The sequence below is a fragment of the Podarcis muralis genome, chromosome 2 (genome assembly GCF_964188315.1).
Source record: "Podarcis muralis chromosome 2, rPodMur119.hap1.1, whole genome shotgun sequence".
NCBI classification, from domain to species: domain Eukaryota; kingdom Metazoa; phylum Chordata; class Lepidosauria; order Squamata; family Lacertidae; genus Podarcis; species Podarcis muralis.
The window spans coordinates 23,456,354-23,479,395 of NC_135656.1; the positions used below are offsets into that span (position 1 = coordinate 23,456,354).

At 41.5% G+C, this 23,042-nt stretch overlaps 1 protein-coding gene across 3 annotated transcripts in view; it reads right to left on the reverse strand.

Moving 5' to 3' along the window:
• Positions 1 to 352: 352 nt before the first annotated feature.
• PRKCA (protein kinase C alpha) overlaps positions 353 to 23,042 on the reverse strand; it is a 139,382-nt gene continuing 116,692 nt past the window's right edge. For all 3 annotated transcript variants that reach the window (XM_077924028.1, XM_077924026.1, XM_077924027.1), the window contains 7 exons: positions 21,924 to 22,015; positions 21,003 to 21,065; positions 20,041 to 20,179; positions 17,730 to 17,810; positions 15,300 to 15,407; positions 11,598 to 11,738; positions 353 to 7,647 (listed from right to left, as the gene is read on the reverse strand). In XM_077924028.1, the coding sequence (XP_077780154.1) occupies positions 7,483 to 7,647; positions 11,598 to 11,738; positions 15,300 to 15,407; positions 17,730 to 17,810; positions 20,041 to 20,179; positions 21,003 to 21,065; positions 21,924 to 22,015 (789 nt within the window). In that variant the 3' untranslated portion in view covers positions 353 to 7,482. The remainder of the gene's footprint in view (positions 7,648 to 11,597; positions 11,739 to 15,299; positions 15,408 to 17,729; positions 17,811 to 20,040; positions 20,180 to 21,002; positions 21,066 to 21,923; positions 22,016 to 23,042) is intronic.

Sequence of the window (23,042 nt, forward strand, 5' to 3'; positions counted from 1 at the left end):
TAATGAACGTTGAAGGCTATATACTTGGAAGCAGCTATGCCAATGCAACCTTAGGTAGTGGACGACTGGAAAAAAAAACCAAGAATGAAGTATGAACAAAAGAAAGACAACTTATTTTCAGCCCCACTACAGCTGATATGTGCACGGACTAGAACACTCTTCTTGGATGGGGACAATTCGGAATCAAATGCAAAATTTCCTTGAGTCAAGCTTAAAGAAAGGTAGGGCAGTCCACACAGCGAACTGTGAGAACTGTACTTCAACTGGAGTACCATCAGGGATAAAAAGCAATAAATTCAAGCTCTTGACAAGTCAAAAACTGGCAGTGTAAGGAAGACACTCCTCCACAAAATAATTATCAGTATCTTTATTCATATTCACTTGCTTTCAAACTACCATTAATATTTAACAAAAGAAAATGTCATGCAAACAAAGATTAAATATTAATATTAAGGGGTGTGGGGAAGAAATGCAACAATTTGTACATTAATCTTGCCTGCTATTTTTTTTTTTAGATTTGCCCCTGCAAACGAATGGCTTCTCCCATTATCCCTACAGTACCTTATCGTCATTAAATAATTAGAAAAGGTTCCCTTCTCTCCATAATATAAATGTTGAGCCTTAAAAGTGGTATCATACATACAAGGTAACTTTTATTGATTCTATCCTTTGTCGAAAGAAAAGATAAGGGTTAACATAGCAAATACCAAGATGTTATAAGTTGTTGACACATTCCAGGGCTGCAACCTGACCATAGTGTGTGACCTGCATATTTGTAGGCTTTACATTAAGAAAATAGAATAAAATAACAATAAAATCACATTTTATGTTAAGACTGGCTTGCATTCATATAAATAACAAAAAGAATGGAACAGCTCTTAAGTTATTTCCGTGAAACAGACAGTGATCTTCCAGCTAAGTAATAGAGTAGACCCTCTGAAATAAATGGACTTTCCCACTGATTTAAAGGGGTTCACTTTGGGTATTACTTACTTGGAGATCAGCTATAGTATCATACCAAAGAAAAGAATCATTTAAACCCTAGGCCTGAACCCATAGCACGCAGATAAGCACACACAATCAATGACTCTGACGAAATTAATTATGGGTTGGTTAAAAATCCATCCATCCTGGCCCAGCCATTTCTGCTTGGTACTGATGTACCTGTAAGGTACTTTGCATGGCACAGAGATAGGCTCCTCTCCTTCAAGGGCCTCCCAATTCACTTTAATACTACAGAGAGCTATGGGGATGCTCTGGCAATGAATGGGAAATCTCAGGGGCAAGCCGTGTATTGCACTGAAAATCTAGGGAGCACGCAAGGACATTGGAGAGGTGAATTTTTAACCTTTGCTGGAAAATGGGTGGGGGTGGTGGGCTCAAGTGCTTTGCCCAATCTTGCCCAATGCGCTTGTGTGAAAATCCCACACATAGGTTTCAATGGGGTTTGCATAGGAGAAATTCCCAGTGGAATTTGTGAGCTTTGAATGTCCGATGTGGTACAAAAGATGTATCCGATGGAATCAGAAATGGCCTGCTACATGATCTGAAATCTTTTTTCTTTCTGGCATCCATTTCTTCATGGCACCCACCGATAAAGATCAAATCTCTCTTCTATACAAATAGTCACAGCAGTCGAGGCCAGCAAGCCTCAGACAAACCGAATTAAGAACGGAAATAAGATTTTTTGCTGATGGGATTGGTTGCCTTCATAAGGATAACTTATTTTATTTTCTGGTGCTTTGGGGTACACTGAAAATATGGTGTTGAATTTCCTTAACGTTTCATTCTACAGTAATCAGTGATGCTTTATTTATACAGGATTTGAATCTCTTCAATAGGAAAACTGTCTAGATGGGTTTTTTTTTGGTTTTTTTTGCAAAAGCAGCACTTGATAGTACTATATAGGACTTTGCCTGGCAAGAGCGAAGTTGTATTCCATACCCCCGTAAGACATTGATTAGGAAAAGTTCAGTACTCCCCCCGCCCCCCCCCGCAGTACTATTACAGTTGTATAAAAAGTATAAATAGCATTGTTTTTTTCAGCAAACCATGTAAATTGAACAAATGGATTCCTTATTAAAAAGTATAATACTTTTAATATATATATTTCATATTAGAAGTGTACCAGGAACAACAACTAAACAGCTCTCACAGCAGCCTGCGAGGGACGTAAGTAGTATTATTGTCCCCATTTTACAGATGGGGAAACTGAGGCAGAGAGGTTTAGTACCATGCCAAAGGCCACCAAGGGAGTCATCGGTAGAGCTGAGAAAGAAGCCCACTGTTCCTAGATCCCAGACCTGTGGTACAACTATGACAACATTATAGCAATACGCGCCCCCCCCCCCCCCCGAATTTCTTATGAACAGGGAGGACTTTGCTGCATGCTTTTAGAGATTCACTATAAGGCTGTATAGATGCCAGCTTTCACTGGCAGTGTTATCAGCTGATGATATGAAGTGATATGTAATTATCAGTGCTAAATCATTCCCAATTTACTTTAAATATTTCAGATACATTTTGTCGGCAAAGATGTGAGGTTTAACCATTTTGTTGTCTTGCAAGTAAACATTTTTTTCCTTTGAACCAAACCTTGCTACAACCAAATTCTTAATATTTGACACATTTTTACAGATGCAAACAGATTAAAAAACTGAAATAAAAGTGACAACCATTACATTCTAATGGCCTAGACAACAAAGATAACAAATCACATGATTATTTTTTAAAAAACCCTACCAAATTCCTTAATGGGCATAAACTGAACACTATAAATACATTTCCCACACTATGTTGAGTTTGTGTTGAATTTGGCCACCAGGGAATCGCTTGTATTCTGATAACCGTGAACCAATATGCACTGAGGGCCCAATTCAGCTGGTCCTGTGAGCACAGCTCTCAACTTACAGGATGCTGCTAATGTGATGGGAAGGATGCGAAAAAGGTGGGGTTGTGTCCTGAATATACAAAAATAAAAATAAAATAATGCAACCTTCAGCTTCAGCTTCCTAGAAGATCCGTTTTGTCCTCCATTTGTCTCCTATTGCAAAAATAATTCTAAAAGTCGGGACAGAACTCTGTTCTGTGGATACTAGACTTGCTAAAATTTTCATATGCAACCTTAACCCCACCCCCTCAAGGCCAATAAGAATTGCTTTTAATTCCACAGACGATTAAATAAGCTATGTCTCCAGTGTTCATTAAGTCTGCGTAAAATGAAATGTTGACTTTCAGGGGACCATGGCTTCTTGAGCATGCATTTATTTCCACTATTAGAAATAGGAGTCCAGCTATAACGGATGAACTGTTGCAGGAGCTGGTGTGTGGAGGCTTGTGCCATTTTAATATTCTGTATCAGATGCACAAGTGTCTACAGCTGGTCCTGGTTAAGAATATCTGCTCTCGGGGAATTCTAGGGGAAACTAGCTTGCTTTGTGCTAAAAAAAACCAACAGTCGCCAAATACTTCGCTGTTAAACCCTTGCGGCACCCTCTTAACGCCTGCCATTTTGCTATACAAAAAAAAAAAGGGGGGGGGGAGTCTCTGTGTTTCTGTAACTGGTGATTTCCCCAGTTATGTAAAAGGTAACTAATGGCTTAAAAGCATTGAGCATATACCACATTAGACCAATGCTGGGATTTCAAAAGAGCAAGAACAGAGACTACTGTCTGCTATTGAACAGGCAAATTCCAGAGCAATTGAAACAGCTTATGAAAGTGCTGGTATGTTTGTCTGCTGGAAAAGGAAAGGAAAGGAAATTATTGTATTTTGTAGTGCAATGCTCCACCTGCGTTTTAAGCAGCTGTATGCAAACTGAACAGCTGAGACACAGGGCCCTGAAACAAAACCTAGTCAGGGCCGGTTACTGCTCAGTATCACACTTTCCCATATATGTGCTATAAATACAAGTTCCTGTCATTACCATCTATTCGCCATTATTTCACTAGCTTTTGTTGGGTGATAATTTTAGAAGCAGTCCATTGCTCAGTTCAACAACTCCACATTATCTAGCACTCAAAGCCAAAGGAACATAGGGTAGCGTCATATACCTGGTTAGACTATTGGTCTATTTACCCCAGTGCTATCAACTATGAATGGCAGCAGTTCTTCGTAGTCTAAGGGCAGGAAGAGGCCTTTCAAAACACCCCTCCCTTATCTTTTTAAACGGGAGATGTCAGGAATTGAACTGGTGCCTTGCACAAGAAAAACATGTGCTCTACCATGGAGCTAGGCCTCCTTTCCCAATGGAGGCAAAGCACTCTGGCATCTTGCTTTTTAGACTGTAAGCTCCTCAAGGCAGATACAAGTCTTCTTGTTTGTTGCTCTATAAATTGCACCACCACCTCCACGTTATTGCAGTCCATGCACCCTCAACGTATATATTGCAATCCCCTGTCTGTGTCCGTGGCTGCAGAAAGTGGGGATTTCATGGGAAAAGAACATGTCCTAAAATAACGTTCCCTTCTCAGCATGCTGATGGGCGGATTTTGAGCCTCAATATAGTCCCAAAAGTGTCATCACCGAATATATTGTGTTCCCTCGCCCCAGTGGCAAAAACATATCAAGTAAGTGGAACGCTAGCGTTTGTTTCTTTATCAAATGAAAGTTTAATTTTGCTAGCTAGGCTGTGCCAATTATAGATAAACCACTAAGCGTTAAGTCTGGGAATTAAAAATTATCTGCCCAATTATGATAAAATATGCTTAATTTTCTCTCAAACTGTGACAACTGTTTAGAAAAAGAGGCAAATGTGAAGGAGATATGGTGCCAGAATTCAGCTCAGAACACCTTTATTGTAAAGTAAAGGTACCAATGTCTGATAGCTTTGATACTTTTACGCGTAAAGATAGTCCACCCACACTGACCACATTTTTCATTGTTATACTATTTTTATAGTATAAAGTTCATATGCCTCTTATTAACAGTATCGGTTATTTGCTGCAGATTTCAAATGGCTTGCTTATGTGATGTTCCACATGCACACACGTGACCCTGGGGCCACTAGTGTGCTTCGTGAGTTCTACACCAGTAAGCACACATGAAGGTAAAACACTATGTGTTAAGGTACCTTCAGAGAATAGTGGGGCCGTTCAGCAAGTGCTTTCAAGAAGAGGAGAGATGAAATATTTTGGCACTCTTCGGAGCTATAGTGTACTATGTAACAGTTTCATAAAAGTGGAGACCTCTCTTTCCTTCACGGTAATCTTGTGGAACTCATCCCATTTCTAGGAAGCACATTCGTGCGGCCAAAACAGCAGGCGCATTGCCCTCCATGAAGGAAAAGGCATGACAAGATTCTGGCACTGGAGCGCATATTCAGCATCTAGGTTTGCAAATATTAAAAGGGGGAATGTTAACAAATGGAGAGGAGTGTACCATACCGCATGCCGAAAGTGCAAATCAAATACAAACTGATTTTTAAAATCAACACATTCTAATAATAATAAAAAAATAAGGTGGGGGGAGCTTACGCAATTTAAAACATGGGGGCTAGAACTCTAGAGGAAGCATCTATCAATTATAGCAATGGCCTATTATTATTTTCCTGTTTTGAAAATCTAATTGATGTGTAATAGCCACTCAACTTCAACCATGACTCAAAGAGGATATGAACATGTTCTGAGCATGCAGTCAGTTCTTTTCAATTTTTTCTGTTCCAGTCCTCTTTTCCCATACACATGAAAGCTGCTCTTAAAACTGCCAGCGATCAAAATGTCTTTTAGGGATTTGGTGCAAAGGGAAACCTTGGGTGAGGAGGGCAGAGAAATTATCTACATGCACCAACAGAATTTTTCTTCAGCAGCCTGGGGGCTCAGAGGGAAGTGGTTAAAAGTTTTTTGATGGCGGTCAGAGCCTTGCAGAAAAGCTGCAGGTGGCTGTTATAATTTAGCATTAGGCCTACGTAAGAACAAGGCATAGATTTCCCTAAACTATCCACGTTATGCAGAACTTAAAAAAACAAAACACCTCCAAAACTAGTAATAATAAAACATTAAGCTAAATCTAAATAAAGAGTCATCCAGAACAATAACCTTCACAAAGATAGCACAGCTGTGTCTTATAAAAAATGTATATATCTTCTTCATACTTGATAACAATCATCCGTAATATAGATTCACTTAATGCTTATTATTAAACATGCAAAATTCATTGCATGATGCATATGCAAAAATGTATTCAACGTCTTCAGCCAGGACAACTGCAGCTGAAGACAACATCTTCAGCTGCTTTTCAATTCTCGTTTTGTTTCTCTGTGGCTCCAGGGCTCTTAAACCATGTAAAATACTGAGGGAGGGGATTCATCTAATGAGCCCCATCCGCAGAAGTCCTGTGCAAGGACTTCTCCTTGTGCCTAGAGATCCCCCCAGAACAGCCCGTGGGGAGAAGAGAGGGTGATCGTTCTGTCTGGCAAGCTGAAATGCTTTTACGGACGGAACTTTAATCCTAACACAATGTTGAATTCCACCCTAAGCTTTTAATTTTAAAAAACCTTACTTTTATTGGGAAAAGCAGGGACTTCTACATTTCTGTTAATTCACTGTACAAACACCTTCCTATCATGCAGTTTGCTAAATAAATAAGTATAAACTGGGGACTTGGGGCTTTGCAGGTTTGTCTCAGAGCCGAGCTAAGAAACAATTTTTAGAACACAGTATTAGAACTTGGCTTAATGATAAACGTTGAGTAGTGGCGAAAATTAAGCAGTACAAATGGCACCCTGGATCACAGTGTAATCTCATGGAGATTAAAGTTAATACACATTATCAGCATGATGCAGTTTTACCTTTGAGATAGTTCATCATAGGTTCAGTTAATAGTAATCTGACGTATCTTATCTTTTCCATTTCATATTTTCATACGTTTGCCGCTACTTTGATCAACTGATTTTACAAAGATCTCATGGATCTGATTTGTTCATTTGTTTGCTGTAATAGGTATACATGCTCAATTTTTAACATTGAAGCATTTCCCCCCACTCTCTGCTCTTGTTTTCTCTCTGTTTCAATTATTTTACATTTCCGGGCCTATTACCCAGCCATTCATCCTGTCATGTGACACCAAGCAGACCAAAGAAAGACCTGGTCCCACAGGGTTCTACATGCAATAATTCAGATTTGCTTATTATGATTATTCCCCCCCCCCTCAAGTCTACATGATACTCTTAATTAACCCCCGGAAAGGAAAGAATCCCAGAGGTGCAGGGTACAATGGGAAACAACAGAAGTTATAAAAAAAAAATATGACAAAGGCTAGCTTCGTAAGAGTAACCTAAAAGCAGCAGTGATTCCTAGATGAATACAATGGGTAGTATGTGGTGATCTCCTGAGACCACACGATCTTTGCTGTAAACCTTGGCATCTTCCCCCGCCTCTTACCCCTACAATTTTCAGACCCAAATGGAATCAACAAGGCAAAGGTCTAAAAACTCCAGGGCTAAGGACAAATTTTCACTGTGTGGCTTCTTCACGTCTATCGTTTTCATACTGAGCTCTGCAACAGGGGATGTACAAACTGTGGGTTGACATAGGAGAACCCTTCGAAATCTGCTTGGTCTATGTTAGAAATGACCAGCTGATCAGGCGGTGTTAACACTGGCTGTCCTCTGGTAAAGAACTTGTCGAAATTTTCGGCGCCCTTGCCGCACTGTAAGGTGGGAAGAAGAAGAAAATCAGTCAGAAAAAGAGAATCTTGCTGTAAGTTCTGAAGTAATTTAAAACATCGCACCAGGTATGGAGAACCTGTGGCGCTCCAGATGTTGCTAGACTCAAGCCCTGGCATGCCTAGGGCCACACTGGCTGGGGCTGATGAGAGTTGAACTTCCACAACATCTGGAGGGCCAAAGGTTTCCCACAAAGGCACTACAGTGTTCTGAAAGTGTGCTAATTGCACTGGACCTCGCGAATTTGTACCATTTCTTTTCGACACAAGCGATGAATGAAGCGCAGGACGCATATTGTTTTGTTCCATACAAACAGTTCCAACTATCTTAGGGCATGCATTCAAGTGAAGTAAGCAATAATAAAGCTATTCAACAGTATTAATTAAGTGGTGCTTAGTCTGTTTTTGACTGTTAGTTTGTTAATGTTGTTAATACTGCCTTGTGGGTTATGAGTGCCGTAGTGCTTTGTAATTGGTGTGAACAAAAAGTAGCGTAGAAATATAATACATGAAATGAAACAAAGCAAGGATTCCAGTTGTTGTGGTGGCACTTTGCATGAGCAGCACTTTAGTGCTCATTCCAGTTGAATAATCTGTAATAATTCGGATCTTACATGAGCATTTGTTCATGAGAATCTAGGGGTGGTCAGGGCAGCTTATGAATTTTTTGTTTTTTGTACTGATTCCCCCTGAAAGCTAGTTTACAACCCAGTCTATTGTTGTTATAACTGAAAAGGAGAGCTGCACAAGTTTTAATGTTAAGTATTCTTTTCTTTCTTTCTTGAAGAATGTATGTACTCAGACTCTAGACAGCTGTAAAATAAAGATGAAAAACCAAGGGAAATGGGGGGGGGGGGGTTTCCAAATGCCACAAGCAGCTTTTGAAAGGGACGTGGCAGGCAATTTTGTCACTGGCATATTCCATAAGACAATAGCCATAGGAAAACACTTCCAACACTTGCACTAAATAAAAAGATTGAGTTGCTGGATCAGGAGGAGCCAACAGAGTGCTCTTCAGATGTTTTGGATTACAACTCCTGTCAGCCCCAGCTAGCATGGCTACTTATCAAGAATGATCGGAGCTGTAGTCCACAACATTAGAAGAGAACTGTGTGAGCAAACTCAACTATGGTATTCTCGTTACTTAATATTGAATTAAATGTCTTGTACTTCAGAAACATTTGATTTGGATTTTTCCTCTTAAAAATCATGAAATGCTATTGCAATTACCACAAATGTCCAATATATGTACTTCACACGAGCTCCTAACTGACTGCTTTCGAGTGAAAGGCGGAAGTTTTAATACATGCTACAATTTAATTAGGGACGTGGGGGCGCTGTGGGTTAAACCACAGAGACTAGGACTTGCCGATCAGAAGGTCGGCGGTTCGAATCCTCGCAACGGAGTGAGCTCCTGTTGCTCAGTCCCTGCTCCTGCCAACCTAGCAGTTGGAAAGCACGTCAAAGTGCAAGTAGATAAATAGGTACTGCTCCGGCGAGAAGGTAAACGGCGTTTCCGTGTGCTGCTCTGGTTCGCCAGAAGTGGCTTAGTCATGCTGGCCACATGACCCGGAAGCTGTACGCCGGCTCCCTCGGCCAATAAAGTGAGATGAGCACTGCAACCCCAGAGTCGGTCACGACTGGACCTAATGGTTAGGGGGTTCCTTTACCTTTACAATTTAATTAAGGACTAATATATTAGCTACCCAGATTCTTCCTTATTTCAGATTATCTGAGCTACATATAAAATAGCCCTACAACAGAATATCATGTGTGATCATTTCTGCAATGAAATAACTAAGAAGGCTTGAGGAACATGCCTCAAATATATGGTACAGACGGCCAGAAAAAAATCTCACACATACAGACATAGATATCTGATGATCATGAAGTGTTAAAAAATAATCATCCCAAACATAGCTCTTGAGCCAGAGAAAGATAGTCTGGAATTGTGCACATGTAACTCCTTGGTCAGATAATTGACAATAGCATTTATCAAGGACTCAGGTGGAGGAATAAATTCATCTCCCCACACCACCTCATAACCAACTGTTGACTGGTGTAATATGACTCCAGTCGTGTGAGCCAGAAGTATACATAGAAATATACATAGAATCATAAGTGACCCTGAGAATGATCTAGTCCAACCCCCTTGCAATGCAGAAATAGGCAGCTGTCCCATACGGGGATCAAACCTGCAACCTTGGTCTTATCAAAACCCTGCTCTAACCAACTGAGCTATCCTCTTTCTTCCTTGACCTTCTGAACTGGAGAGCATGAGATGACTCCTCCTCCAGTAAGGGCCTTCTCCTCACATGATCCTGCCTGACCAGTGAAAGGGAAGATTTGGGGAGGAAATGTGTCAATAATATCTACAAGGCTCATAATTCAGTTAGCAGTATGTGTGCAGGAGCCTGCTTCTGTAGATGTATGCCTAACAGGATTGGGAGCAATAATTAGTCAAGGAACTCCCATTTCATCTGCAGCAGCAAAACTGTAGAACAGCACGAGTAATAATGTCCCGCTAGCTGCTCAGCCCCCTCCCATGTCTTTAACCTCGGTTTTTGCTTCAGCATCCTGAAGCTCAAATACTTACACTGCTATTAGAGAGGCACAAGTTCTATATTACATTCTTTAAAATCTCAACATTATGTGGCCATGGCTATGACTCATAATTGCCCTACAGTGGGATTTGTCATTAGTCTGTCACTATTCTGCCAACATGCACCACCTTAATGTCTGGTTTGCTATAAATGGGAAAGTGTTTCAAATGATACACTCTTACCCTTTTGCTGTGTGTTTTTTTGTTTTTAAACCAAGCAACGCTGTGACAATCACAAAGGCCTTTAGCTTGGTGGGTCTTTTGGTGGCATTCCAGCCCACAAACCAAAAATAGACGTTTTAGAGAATACTCTTTCCAGGCCCCCAGTTTATTCTGTACTAAGCAGCATGTGACTGCAATTAATTGTTCCATCAAATGTAATGTTCATAAACTATGAAGCATTTCAAAGCTTTCAGCTGCCCACACCAAAGCTGAAAAACAGCTTTCCATTATCTAAGTATGCATAGCAAGCGTTACCAAACACATTAAAAAGTATTACTGTTATTTCAACTGACATGGAGAGCCAAAGTTTTGGGTGGTTGGTTTTTTTTTTGTGAAAAAGGAAATGAAATATAAAATTCAAGAAATATTAATGAAACTCTGATGAATTCCCATGAGGTGAAAAACCAGCACCACCCTACTCTGCTGCTTATTATGATTATTAATATCAAACTTCCAGCACACATGGAATTAAAAAACCATAGGTATTCCAGATTGGGATTCTCACTCAGAGAAGTGAAGAAGTGAGAAGCCTGAAGGGCAAAAGTATAAGTGCATGGGAAGGAAACAATGAGAAAAATGCAGACTGTATAAGACTGTCACTCCACTGAACTACCAATGAAACTGACATGTTTCACACACTTTACAGTGACTGGATCCAATTGTATCTATCAACTTCAGCTGCTACTTTAAGTGCTAAAAACAGGTGGCTGATATAAAAACAGATTACAGGGTACCTGTCTCCTCCATTGACTGATGTGAGTATATTCTCACTGCATGCTCAAAAGTGTAAGGGCTAACGTGATTGATGTTTAATCTTAGAATGATATAGTGCCATTTCTGGCTTCCGTTTTATTGAATGCTGCTAAGGCTACTTGAGTTATTCTATTGTTCTCTTTGCTGTTTCAAACCTGAGCATATTTCAGCATACGTATAAAACTTGTTATGATAATTGGGATTGAAAATGTGTATTTCAGAAGCTCAATGGTTTTTTTTTGTAGTTTGTGTACTTGAATTATGAAAAACAAAACAAGTTTTAAAGATTTGTGTGTTTTTTAAAAAGACTCCAGAAACAGTTCATTGGGGAAAGGAAGTGTTTGTTTGTGTCACTTACCACTTTAGGTTTGAAGGGAGGCTGGATCTCTCGGTTTTCCAGTCTCTCCCAGTCAATTCTCCTGAAGAAGGCATGCTCTCGGATGTCTCTCTCCCCCTCAGGCCCACAGCCAAGACGCTTTCCAGGATGTTTAGTCATTAGCTGGAAATCAAGCACAAAACTGATGAAAAGAGGTTTCCAGAACGGGAGCAACAAAGTAGAGCTGTGCCTGGGAATAGGATATTTGAAAATGTCCTTTAATTGTTGCAAACCTGGTTATGTTTTTATCTCTGGAAACAGCCTTTACTTTGTTGTCCTTTTTTAAACAAGCCAATTAAACTTGATAAATTCCATTATGCTGAAACTGTAAGAAATGCAATTTACCCTTTATCTTTTGGGCACACTCTAGCCATCCCATTGGCCTGGCTCACGCATCATGCTAAGCCAAATACTGGCTCATTGGGAGCAGATTGTGGTCTCTTTGCTCCTCCTTGGACATTTTGCTGCTGCACCAAACCAAGCTAGGTCACGCCGTGGCTTAGCATGTCACCTGAATCTCAGCTCCTGGACAACCCAAGAGATGTAAAACCAAGAGCAAGTCTTGGTTATACCTTGTTGTTAGAGCCATGGTTCGACAACATGCTAAGCCAAACCATTGGCATGGCAGGAAAAGGACCCGGGTGACACAAAGCAGCCACAATCTCTTTCCTGGGAGCCCACAAGCTCGCATTAAGCCAAAGTTTGGCTTAGCATGACATGCAAACCAGGCCACTATGCGATTTAACCCAGTGGCAACTAGTATGCCTCTTTTTCGTTTGTGTATTTACTACTTATCTGATCAATACCATCTGCGTGGAGGAATCATGATCTTGGAAAAGGAGAAAGCCCTTATATTTGTAACTTGAATGGCTCTCTTAAAAAGGAGGGCAAATGGATAGTTGCAGGGAGTACGGTTTCAATGAATTCTGTGGTCTGGCTACCGGCTTCAACACCTCAGCGATTTCTTTAATGTTCATCTCTAGTTATGTGTTCAACATGAATAAATGTGGAGTTAGAATAAGCAGGAATCAAAACAATTCAAACTTTGAAACAGACAGCAAAAAACCCCTACAAGTCACTTTCAAGGATGCACCATTTTTGACAGGATAGCAACTTATATACAGTATAGGAATGTGTGAATTAGGTCTAATTTTGTGTGATTTTTAAATGCTTCCTTTGTATTCTTTGCTTATCTGTATGCCACCCTGGGTACTTAAGAGAGGAAGAGGGCAGGGTAGATTAATGTCTCCATTCACTTCTGCAGCATCTCCTTATTAAGACCCCTAAAGTCAATAAAGCAGACCTGTTTTTCTGTAACACTTAAAGTGTCTTATAGGGGAATCCTAAGCCCACTGGGACGCAGGTGGCGCTGTGGTGTAAACCACTGAGCCTAGGGCTTGCCGATCGGAAGGTCGGCGATTCGAATCCCCATGACGGGGTGTGCCCCCGTTGTTTGGTCCCAGCTCCTGCCAACCAAGCAGTTGGAAAGCACGTCAAAGTGCAAGTAGATCAATAGGTACTGCTCCAGCAGGAAGGTAAATGGCGTTTCTATGCGCTGCTCGTGTTTCGCCAGAAGCGGCTTAGTCATGCTGGCCACATGACCTGGAAAAACTGTCTGCGGACAAACGCCGGCTCCCTCGGCCTGTAAAGTGAGCTGAGCGCCGCAACCCCAGAGTCATTCACGACTAGACCTAACAGGGGTACCTTTACCTTTAAGCCCACTTACCAAAGCTACATAGGACTTCTTAATATGCATGCTTAGAACTGCACTGTTAATTGCAGTTTCTGAATCTTTGGACACAAGCCAAATGCAGATTATCACTTTGTCACAATTACAAAATGGAAAGAAGGACTGTGCAGGTTGAGCACCAGAGATCTAAGAAAATGGCAGGCTTTTTTCTGGATATAAAATAACCAGAGCACATCTAAAGCATTTGTTTGAGGAGCAGCTGGCTCCAGAAATGGTTTCTTATCATAAGTACGGTATGTGTTCCCCCTACTCTACGGTGAAATAAACTCCTCTGTTAGGAACAGGTGCATAACTGCTCTCCTGCTGATGAATCAGGTTGAATTGCTAGGAAGAAGAAGGAAAATCCATCTGTATTTCAGAAAATATTTTTGCATCAGGGAGTAAATAAGCTGTTTCTCTCCCCCCCCCCCTTAATTTATGGACAGTATGCCCTCCTAAAAGCATGAGTTGAAGCAGATATTGCCGTGGGAAATGTCTGCTCAATTTGCAAGACACGATGCATATGCCACCTAGCGGTGCAGGTGAGCAATAAATGAAGCTCCTTTGTTAGATTTCTTACGCACCCTTTACTATAAGGTCCTAGGGCAGTGACCTTTTGTGGCTGCACAACTGGAAATTAATTTCAAGGGTGGACAGAAGATAAACTTAAATACAAAGAAAGATGTGACCATTTTCTTCTATGGAGGGAAGACAGCCTTCTAAGAGCGAAGCAGCCTTCAGAATACTCAGGAATGCAATTAAACAATTCAAACACAAAATTCTTTCTGTATTAATAGAGCAAGGAAGTTTTGGTTCAGAAGTGTCTAGTGAACAAAGGACCTAATGATTTTTTTTAATTAACAGAGCTTAATAAAATGTTTAGTAATAATATTAGTGGTATCATCATCATCCTGAAAACAGAGAGAAATACAACAAGCAACTCCCTCCCCCTAAAGCAACTTTCCCAAACCTGGTGCCCCACAAAGGACTTCCACATGTGTAGGTCAGAACATTTAGAGGGCAACCAGGTTGCGGCAGGGTGCCCTAAAGCAGTGTTCCCCAACCTTGGGCCTCCAGCTGTTTTTGGACTACAACTCCCATCATCCCTCGCAGCGGCGTAGCGTGGGTTGTCAGCACCCGGGGCAAGGCAAGTAATTTGCGCCCCCTAACCCATGGATTTGCGCCCCCTAACCTGTGGATTTGCGCCCCCTAACCCGTGGATTTGCCCTAACCCCAGATGTTGCGCCCGGTGCGGCCGGCCCCCCCTGCAACCCCCACGCTACGCCACTGATCCCTCGCTAGCAAGACCAGTGGTCAAGGATGATGTAGTCCAAAAACAGCTGGAGGCCCAAGGTTGGGGAACACTGCCCTAAGGTATAGCAGCTATTTGTACTCTGAAGGCATGAAACAAAAACCAAACAAAACAAAGAACAGGAAGAATGCAGACCCAAGGAGCACAAAATCAAATTTTAGAATCCTCCCTGAGATATTGAGCATCTCCTTTACATTCAAGCACCTTAAGGATAGAAAAAATACTTTATATTGCCACCAGCTTCTATCTTTAGAACCAGTGCAAGATCTGGGAGCTCCCTCTTCAGTTTCTAAGACCTATGAAATTGAATTTGTGCCTCCTAGGTTCTACGAAACTGTGTGGCTATGAAAGGGACCTCCAGGAATAACCAGGTTGCAGTTGAATCCGATGAGATAGGAAACATTAAAGCAGAAACTTATGGGGAAGGCAGAAGTTCCAATATATTCATTAGTATGAACAGGCAAAACCACCTGAACCATGGAGTATAAAACCATTACACATGGCTGATGATGCATCTCAAACTACTATAGCTTGTTTGTTTATTTAAATAAAGCATAGAAAATAGTAAAATCAATAATCTCAACAGTAAAATACAGTATATAACCTGAGCAGCAAAATAGATAATTGCAGCAAACATTCTTACCCCCTTGCAAATGGACACAGCTTCTTTGGACATTGCTTTGGGGTACGAAACATTATGTTCCATTATTGATTGAAAGAGCTCGTCTTCATCTTCACCATCAAATGGAGGCTGTTAAAATGTGGAGTAATTGTTAGATTAAATTGTTAAATGGGTAATTCAGAGTTAATGTCAACACAGAATATTTACCCAAACGCAGATTAATCTATTGAGCATAGGTCAGCCTTCCCCAACTTGTTGCTCTCCATATGTTTTGGACTCCAATTCCCATCTTCCCCAGCCAACATTGCCAATTGTCAGGGATGATGGGAGATGGAGTCTAAAACATCTGGGAGGCACCAGATGGAGGAAGGCAGTTTTAATTACCTTCAGATGAATAGCTATGCTGTTAGGTGCCTTGGTCACAATTTTATGGAAAGGTGAGATACATTTAATAACAAAAATGTGGCCAAGGTCAACCCTGAAGTATGAGATAATGTGCTATTCTGTGCACACTACTGTGTGACAGCTATACATTGCTAAGGCTTTGCTTCTACTCCACTGAACAAAGGAGCAGCCAGCGCTGTTGTCCTAGAGAGGCAAACAGGGCAGCAGACCAGCCTCAGTGCCATAGTTCAGCACATTTGCCTTCCAATTCCTCTCCCTGAGTGCCACAAAACCCTGCCATTTATCCTGCTCCTGGCATCCATTTCATAGTATTATATTTGCATACACTTTCCAATTTAAAGTATCAGGGATGGAACAAGAGCATGTAAAAGCTTGAGTTTCTTCCCCACCCCCAGCAGTTTTTTGGAAGAGAGGCAAAAGCAGCAAGATCTGTTCTCATCCCCAAAACAGCTTCAAAGACACCTAACTGCCTGTGCCTAATCTACCTGAATTTGGAAGGCTTTGTCCCCTCAGAAGTGTCTGCTATGCCTACAAATGTATTCCAATTCTGACAAACAAAACGTTACAGCGGTTTGTTGATTTCCCCATTATAATCAATGGAGAGACATTATAATCAAGGGAGAGAAACAAAGTAACAGTGTTTACAGAGCAAAGGTGTTGTCTGAAGCACTCCAAGGTCCACAGGCCTTCTATATGAAGCACCCAATCAGGATCTGAAGATTTTTGTTTGTGTGCACACCTCAACTTTAGATGTTCAAATCTTGGCTTAATAAATCAAGATATGAGTGAGCTTACTGCACACACACTTATTTTGCTCCTTCCTCTGCACAAGCTGGGAAACAAATCAGGAGGACACAGTTAGATACAGCTTTCTTTTATATCCAGACTGAAAACCACAGTTAATGGCTTCCATACAAACCATATTAGGAAGACAAGTTCCATGGGTTTATGTTGTGGATGGTTTGGACATAACATGAAGGCATGGTTAGCCATAGCTTCCTGGCTTGTTTTCATGCTCACATGCAGGGAGGAGCAAAAGGACTCTGTCCAGGTACATAAAACTCATTCACACTTCAGCTTACTAAGCCAACATTTGATCATCTGAATGAGGCTTTAGTTTGTGCTGCATACATAAGGGAAGGTGACAAGCTATTTTCAATCTGAAAGTGGCCAATGATTCCCCAGAAATCCCTAAGTATTGGAGACAAAAGAAGCAGAACTATATACAGTGGTGCCTCGCAAGACGAAATTAATTCGTTCCGCGAGTTTTTTCGTCTTGCGATTTTTTCGTCTTGCGAAGCACGGTTTCGGAAAAGTTTTGGAAAAGCTTCAAAAATCACCGAAGTCTTCAAAAACCTCAAAAAAGGCTACCACACCGCATGCTATGAGTTGCTCCTCGAAGTCAAGTCGCAACTGCATTAACGGTTTTAAGAAAAAGGAAACAAACTTGCAAGACGTTTCTGTCTTGCGAAGCAAGCCCATAGGGAAAATCGTCTTGCGAAGCAACTCAAAAAACCAAAAACCCTTTCATCTTGCGAGTTTTCCGTCTTGCGAGGCATTCGTCTTGCAAGGTACCACTGTAACTATAAACTGCACTTTATGTGCAGTTTTGCTCCTTCACTCCCAGCGATGGAAAACAGCACAGCTTTCAATGGGAAGGCTAGCTCTTAATGGGTTACTGGATCACCTCTTCCATGAGCCAGCAGAACAAAATTAAACCTAACTGATACCAACCGAACTCAGCCACTCTGTGTTTGCATTTCTCATTACATACTTAAACACTATCAGTTTGTGTGCACACAGGAACAGGTTGGTTATTAAGGCTGATGAGCTGTTAGCTATGCAGACAATGTGCATATTATAATCTCGTGACTTGATTTAACTTTCATAGAGCGTTGGGGGGGGGGAATATGGATTGAACCGACTGTATCTAACAACCCTGCTGTTAATTTCTCTACTAATAAGGCATCTTTCACATTTAATCATTCACCTGGCATCAATGCTCACTCACTGAAGTATTAAATGCAGAAGCACAAACATCCTTACCTGACCAGCTAGCATCTCATATAGCAGTACGCCATAGGCCCACCAGTCGACTGACCTTCCGTATGGCTGATAGGCAATAATCTGTGAATTGTAATGAAGAAACATATGTTTTAAGGTTGATTTTATTATTTTTTAATCAAACGTCTAACTGAAATATTCTGTAGAAATAATTTTATAAACAAAATCAAGATAATGGAAAAATACTGAAGTCATGCTACGGAGGGACACAGTTGGAACAATTGGTTGATTCAGCTTCATGTAATTAACATTTATAACTCCATGCAATTCACAGGAACAGCTACAGGCAGGCCCATGCAGAACAGGGAGTAGCCAGGTACACTTGCCACAGTCCTCAGAGGGCTGAGCCAGCCGGGGGGTGGGGAGACCCGCCAGATTTATGTTGGCATGCCAAGAACAAGACTCCCACTCCAGGCCTCAGACAACCTCTGCATGGGCCTGGCTACAGGCATCTGTAATTGTGGCAAACTGAAAAGGGCAAGAAATGGCCACAGTGTGCAATCATGGGTTGACAACCATGGTTTGCATGAAGTTTTAAAGCTGCAACAAGCAAACCATGGTTAAGACAATATTCTCAACTCTCCAGTCTCTATGTTTGTTAAGGGGAGAAACTGATGTTGACAGTATCTTCCTATGAATCAACTCCAGAGGGAAGGCAAGGTAAAACATTCTGATTTTAGCAGGGGCTAAGGAAACAAATCATAGTGAGTGCTAGCCAGAATTAAGGGTATGTTTGCACTTAATGCTAAACCATGGCTTAGCAGCACATGGATGATTCTCAGTAAGCCAACTTCGAATCAGGAGTTATGAAGCTAGCTTGTTTAACCATTGCTTGTTTCAAACCAATATCACATGTTTGTACACAAGCTATGCAGAAGTCAGTATTCTGGCCACAGGGGAGAAAGAGGGAGCGTGCAAGTCTGACACCTCACTTTGCTGAGGCTTGTACACATAACACCTGTTTAAGCATTATGTGTAAACCAACCCTAAGTGCTGTATCTGCACAAGGACTGCTGAACATCAGTTATTTGTTTGTTGAAGTAGTTGAGCATGTTAAACAAGGTGTTTCAGTGGAAATTCACATTGCAGACCAGATCTATTACATGCTACTTCAAAAATAAATGTTAGTAAACACTGGATTTAATGGAAGAGACCGAGATCCTTTTGCTCTGCTGTAGTAACAGAACTTCATAGCAAGTCAACACTAACATTGAAGCAATTATTGCTTTATTCTGGGTCTTTAAAGGCATTTTTTAAAATCTGCAAACCCTAGTTAAAGACATACTAGTTGAATCATCAATTGATTTCTATTCCATTTCACTTCTACAGTATAAATAAAATGCAGGAAGGCAGCCTTACTGTGCTAATGCATGCCACATAAAATGAGAGTGGAAACTGTGTTCACACTTAACAAACAGGTGCTGTCTGAGGCACTAATTGGGAGAATGTGTACTTCAAAGACATAAGTAATTGGGAAGCTGAATTATTCCCTTTCATGATATAAAAGGAAAGTGAGCAGAAAGGTGAGAGCCAAATAAAAAAAACCATTCAGCTCACTTGCTTCACTGACAGAGATGATGTCTAGATACACAAAATATGAATATATATTAATTCAAGTAAGGATTTATTTGCCTGTAAATAACAAGCCAGTCCTAACACACTAATTCAAGATATAACTGTGTGGTAAATTCAGACTTTACTCTTATGGCTGTATAACCTATAAAACTCAAAGAAACTGGCTGTGTCAATGATTTCCTTTTGGATAAATGCAGTTGGGTAGCACTGGGCCTAAGAGACAAATTAACTGCTTGGCAAAGTTTTCCTTCACTGTACTTCATTTGTCCATCCTATTTGGGCTTGCAGTGCTTCAGGAAGGCCCAGGAGGGTGTGGTTTTCCCCAGTTTGTCACTATGCACTGTTATGTACTGAAGTTCTCACCCTGGGCCAGCAGGGGGATACTGTAGATAGTTATGCAAATAAGGGATCGAAAGTGACGTTCAGTGATTGGATAGTTTTAGCAAGTTGTTACAGTAACGTTGTACTGGAGCTCTATATAAGCAGGCTGACTGAACCCTTCAGTTCAGTTCTGTCCTGGCCTGTGAATAAACAAGAGCTGTTTGGAGAATCACTGTGTCGTCTGATATGTTCACCCACAACCTAACATGCACCATTTTTATCATCATGTGATTATCAGTGAAAGGAATCTGGTACTGGACAGGTTGCTTAAACATGCATTTCACAGTTGCCTTGGGGAAATGGGTGTACGGTGTTTCACGTCTCAGATAGTAAGTACCTCAGGTGCAATGTAATCGGGAGTCCCACAGAAGGTCCTCGTCGACACCCCATCAGCCATATTCTCCTTGCACATCCCAAAATCTGCAATCTTAATGTGCCCTTCATGATCCAACATTACGTTATCTAATTTCAGATCCCTATGAGAAATCACACAGCAATTAAAAGTCTGAATCCAAACAAGAGGCGACAATGCTCCTCTCCATGGGCTCCAATGGAGATTTCAATTCCAGTGACACAGGTTCATAGTCTGGGAGTGCTCATGGGTTAGGTGTGAGAATCTCAGGTGGTCAGATACAGTGGTACCTCAGGTTAAGTACTTAATTCGTTCCGGAGGTCCGTTCTTAACCTGAAACTGTTCTTAACCTGAAGCACCACTTTAGCTAATGGGGCCTCCTGCTGCTGCCGCTCCACCGGAGCACGATTTCTGTTCTCATCCTGAAGCAAAGTTCTTAACCTGAGGTACTATTTCTGGGTTAGCAGAGTCTGTAACCTGAAGCGTACCCGAGGTACCACTGTACTGTGAAACTCCAAGAACTAACTACTGTAACATGTATTGTTCTCTGCCGAATGTATTCTGCCCTCAAAGGGAGTTCATAAGTTTCCACTTATGCAGTATGTATACTCTCATTTTGGAAATTGGAATACATTTGTTTCTTCAGTCTGAATTGTGGCAACTGCTGTGGTTATGGATCAGTTTCCAGATACTCAGTTTTATGCTCTAAGGTGGCCAGAATAGACCACATAATCAAACAATTCAGGGTTCAAATTTCCCACTTAGCCATGAAACTCACTAGTTGGGCCTTGGGCCAGTTACCATTTATCAGCCTAACCTATTCCTTCCTGAGAATGCATGCAGCCAACTTCCTCCCGCCCTCATAACTATTTTTTCGCCGGTGGTGACAAACTTTGTTTTTCTGCAGAGCAAACAAAAGTGTTTCTGGGTGCGACTTGAATACTCACCGATAAATGATTCCTTTTTTATGCAGGAAGAACAGCCCCACGGAGATCTCTGAAGCATAGAACCTGCAAGAAAAGAACACCGCATTAGATACAGGAATATGTTTTGGAGCTTCCATTCTGGCACTTGCCAAGCGACTGCTGCCTCTCCCCATTTTAAAAATTGTTCTGGCTTTTTGGGGGTTTGTTTGGCTGTTTGTGTGCGTGTATGGGAGGCTGCTTGTTGTTGTGGTGGTGGTGGTTGTTTTTGTTGTTGTTGTTGGGCTTTATTACAGCCAGCAAAATAACTCAATGAATGTGTCAAGAAAGGCATGTGTCCTGGAGCCAGATAGAGAGGCCTGCATTTGGGCCTGGGCTTAAGGTTCCAGACCCCTGTTTTATGTCCTTCCTTGCTTTTCTCGATCCCTCAGGTCTCTCTGGCTGGTTACCAGGGGCCTCATCCTGGAGGGGCCTATGTCCCTTTCTCTCCTGAAGGAGAGTTATCGGTATCAGTCCAGAATGTTACACAAAGCTTAAAAGAAATATAATACAACCTGACAAAAGCTGTGTGAACAGGAGATAGCATATGTCATATCGGACGATATCTAATCTTTGTGACTGCCACTGTTGCTTAGCTTGTTTAAGAGTCGTACAGGATACAGAGATCCAAGAAATACATTTCCTTGCCAAATGTTCAGTGACTTAATTACATGAAGATAACGGAAATGACTGGCGCCTAGGATGTAATTGTTCTGAGCAGTTCACAAATTTGCGTAATACTGACGAGCTTTTGGAAGCCAGAGTTACTGCGTAGGGTTGCCAACAACACACCCTACTAAAAGGGGGCAGGGTGAGGATGGGAAGGAGAGAGGACAAATATAGCCCTAGAACAAAATATTAAATGACAACTCTGATTTGAAAATGAACAGAGAAAGAGACACTCACACGGCTTGAGGCTCCTTGAATTTTCCTACTTGCTGGATATGATACATGAGGTCACCGCCATTCACGTACTCCATGACAAAATATAGGCGATCCTAGCACACAACGTGAAAGCAAAAATATCTATCAGGCAGCAGAGACCTGTCACTATGAAATTGTTAAGAGAAATCTTAAGCAGATCTGCACTGAACACAAATCTGTATTATTGTAACACAGCAGCACAGACAAGGCATGTAACAATAACGTATAGCTATAATAACGTCAATGCTCTTCTGTTCGGTAAACAAACTCATATTGGCTTTTCATAATGATATTTGATTACTGAGCCTGTCACTGAGGGGGTGGGTGGGAGCCTTCCCCTCCCAATCATTATTTCTGAGACAAAATAAGGAACAAATAAATTGATATTGCAGTGTTGACTTTAATTTCCCTAAATTTCTGTTTTTTACAGAAAAATAAATGGAACCAGTGCCAGATATAGGGCAGGGTGGGCGGTTCACCCACACAAGGTTCCCAGCTGGGGGAGGGAGATAGAATCCAACTTAGTGTCACATAAGGTAAAGGTAAAGGGACCCCTGACCATTAGGTCCAGTCGTGGCTGACTCTGGGGTTGTGGTGCTCATCTCGCTTTATTGGCCAAGGCAGCCGGCGTACAGCTTCCAGGTCATGTGGCCAGCATGACTAAGCGGCTTCTGGAGAACCAGAGCAGCGCACAGAAACGCCGTTTACCTTCCCGCTGGAGCGGTACCTATTTATCTACTTGCACTTTGACGTGCTTTCGAACTGCTAGGTTGGCAGGAGCAGGGACCGAGCAACGGTGGTTCACCCCGTCGCGGGGATTCGAACCACCGACCTTCCGATCGGCAAGTCCTAGGCTCTGTGGTTTAACCCACAGCGCCACCCGCGTCCCTTAGTGTCACATAGAAATGGTTAAATTTACTTCCCAATTACAGAGCTACCCTATGACTTCTTTTCCTTATGTCTATTAATTGCTTCATCAACAGTCAAACAGTTTGAAGTATATTTAGAACACACTGTAGCAGAAACTCATTAATTTAGCATTCCTATTCTAGTTTTTATACATTCGTTTTTATTCCTTTGCCACAGCTTCATTAATTTACT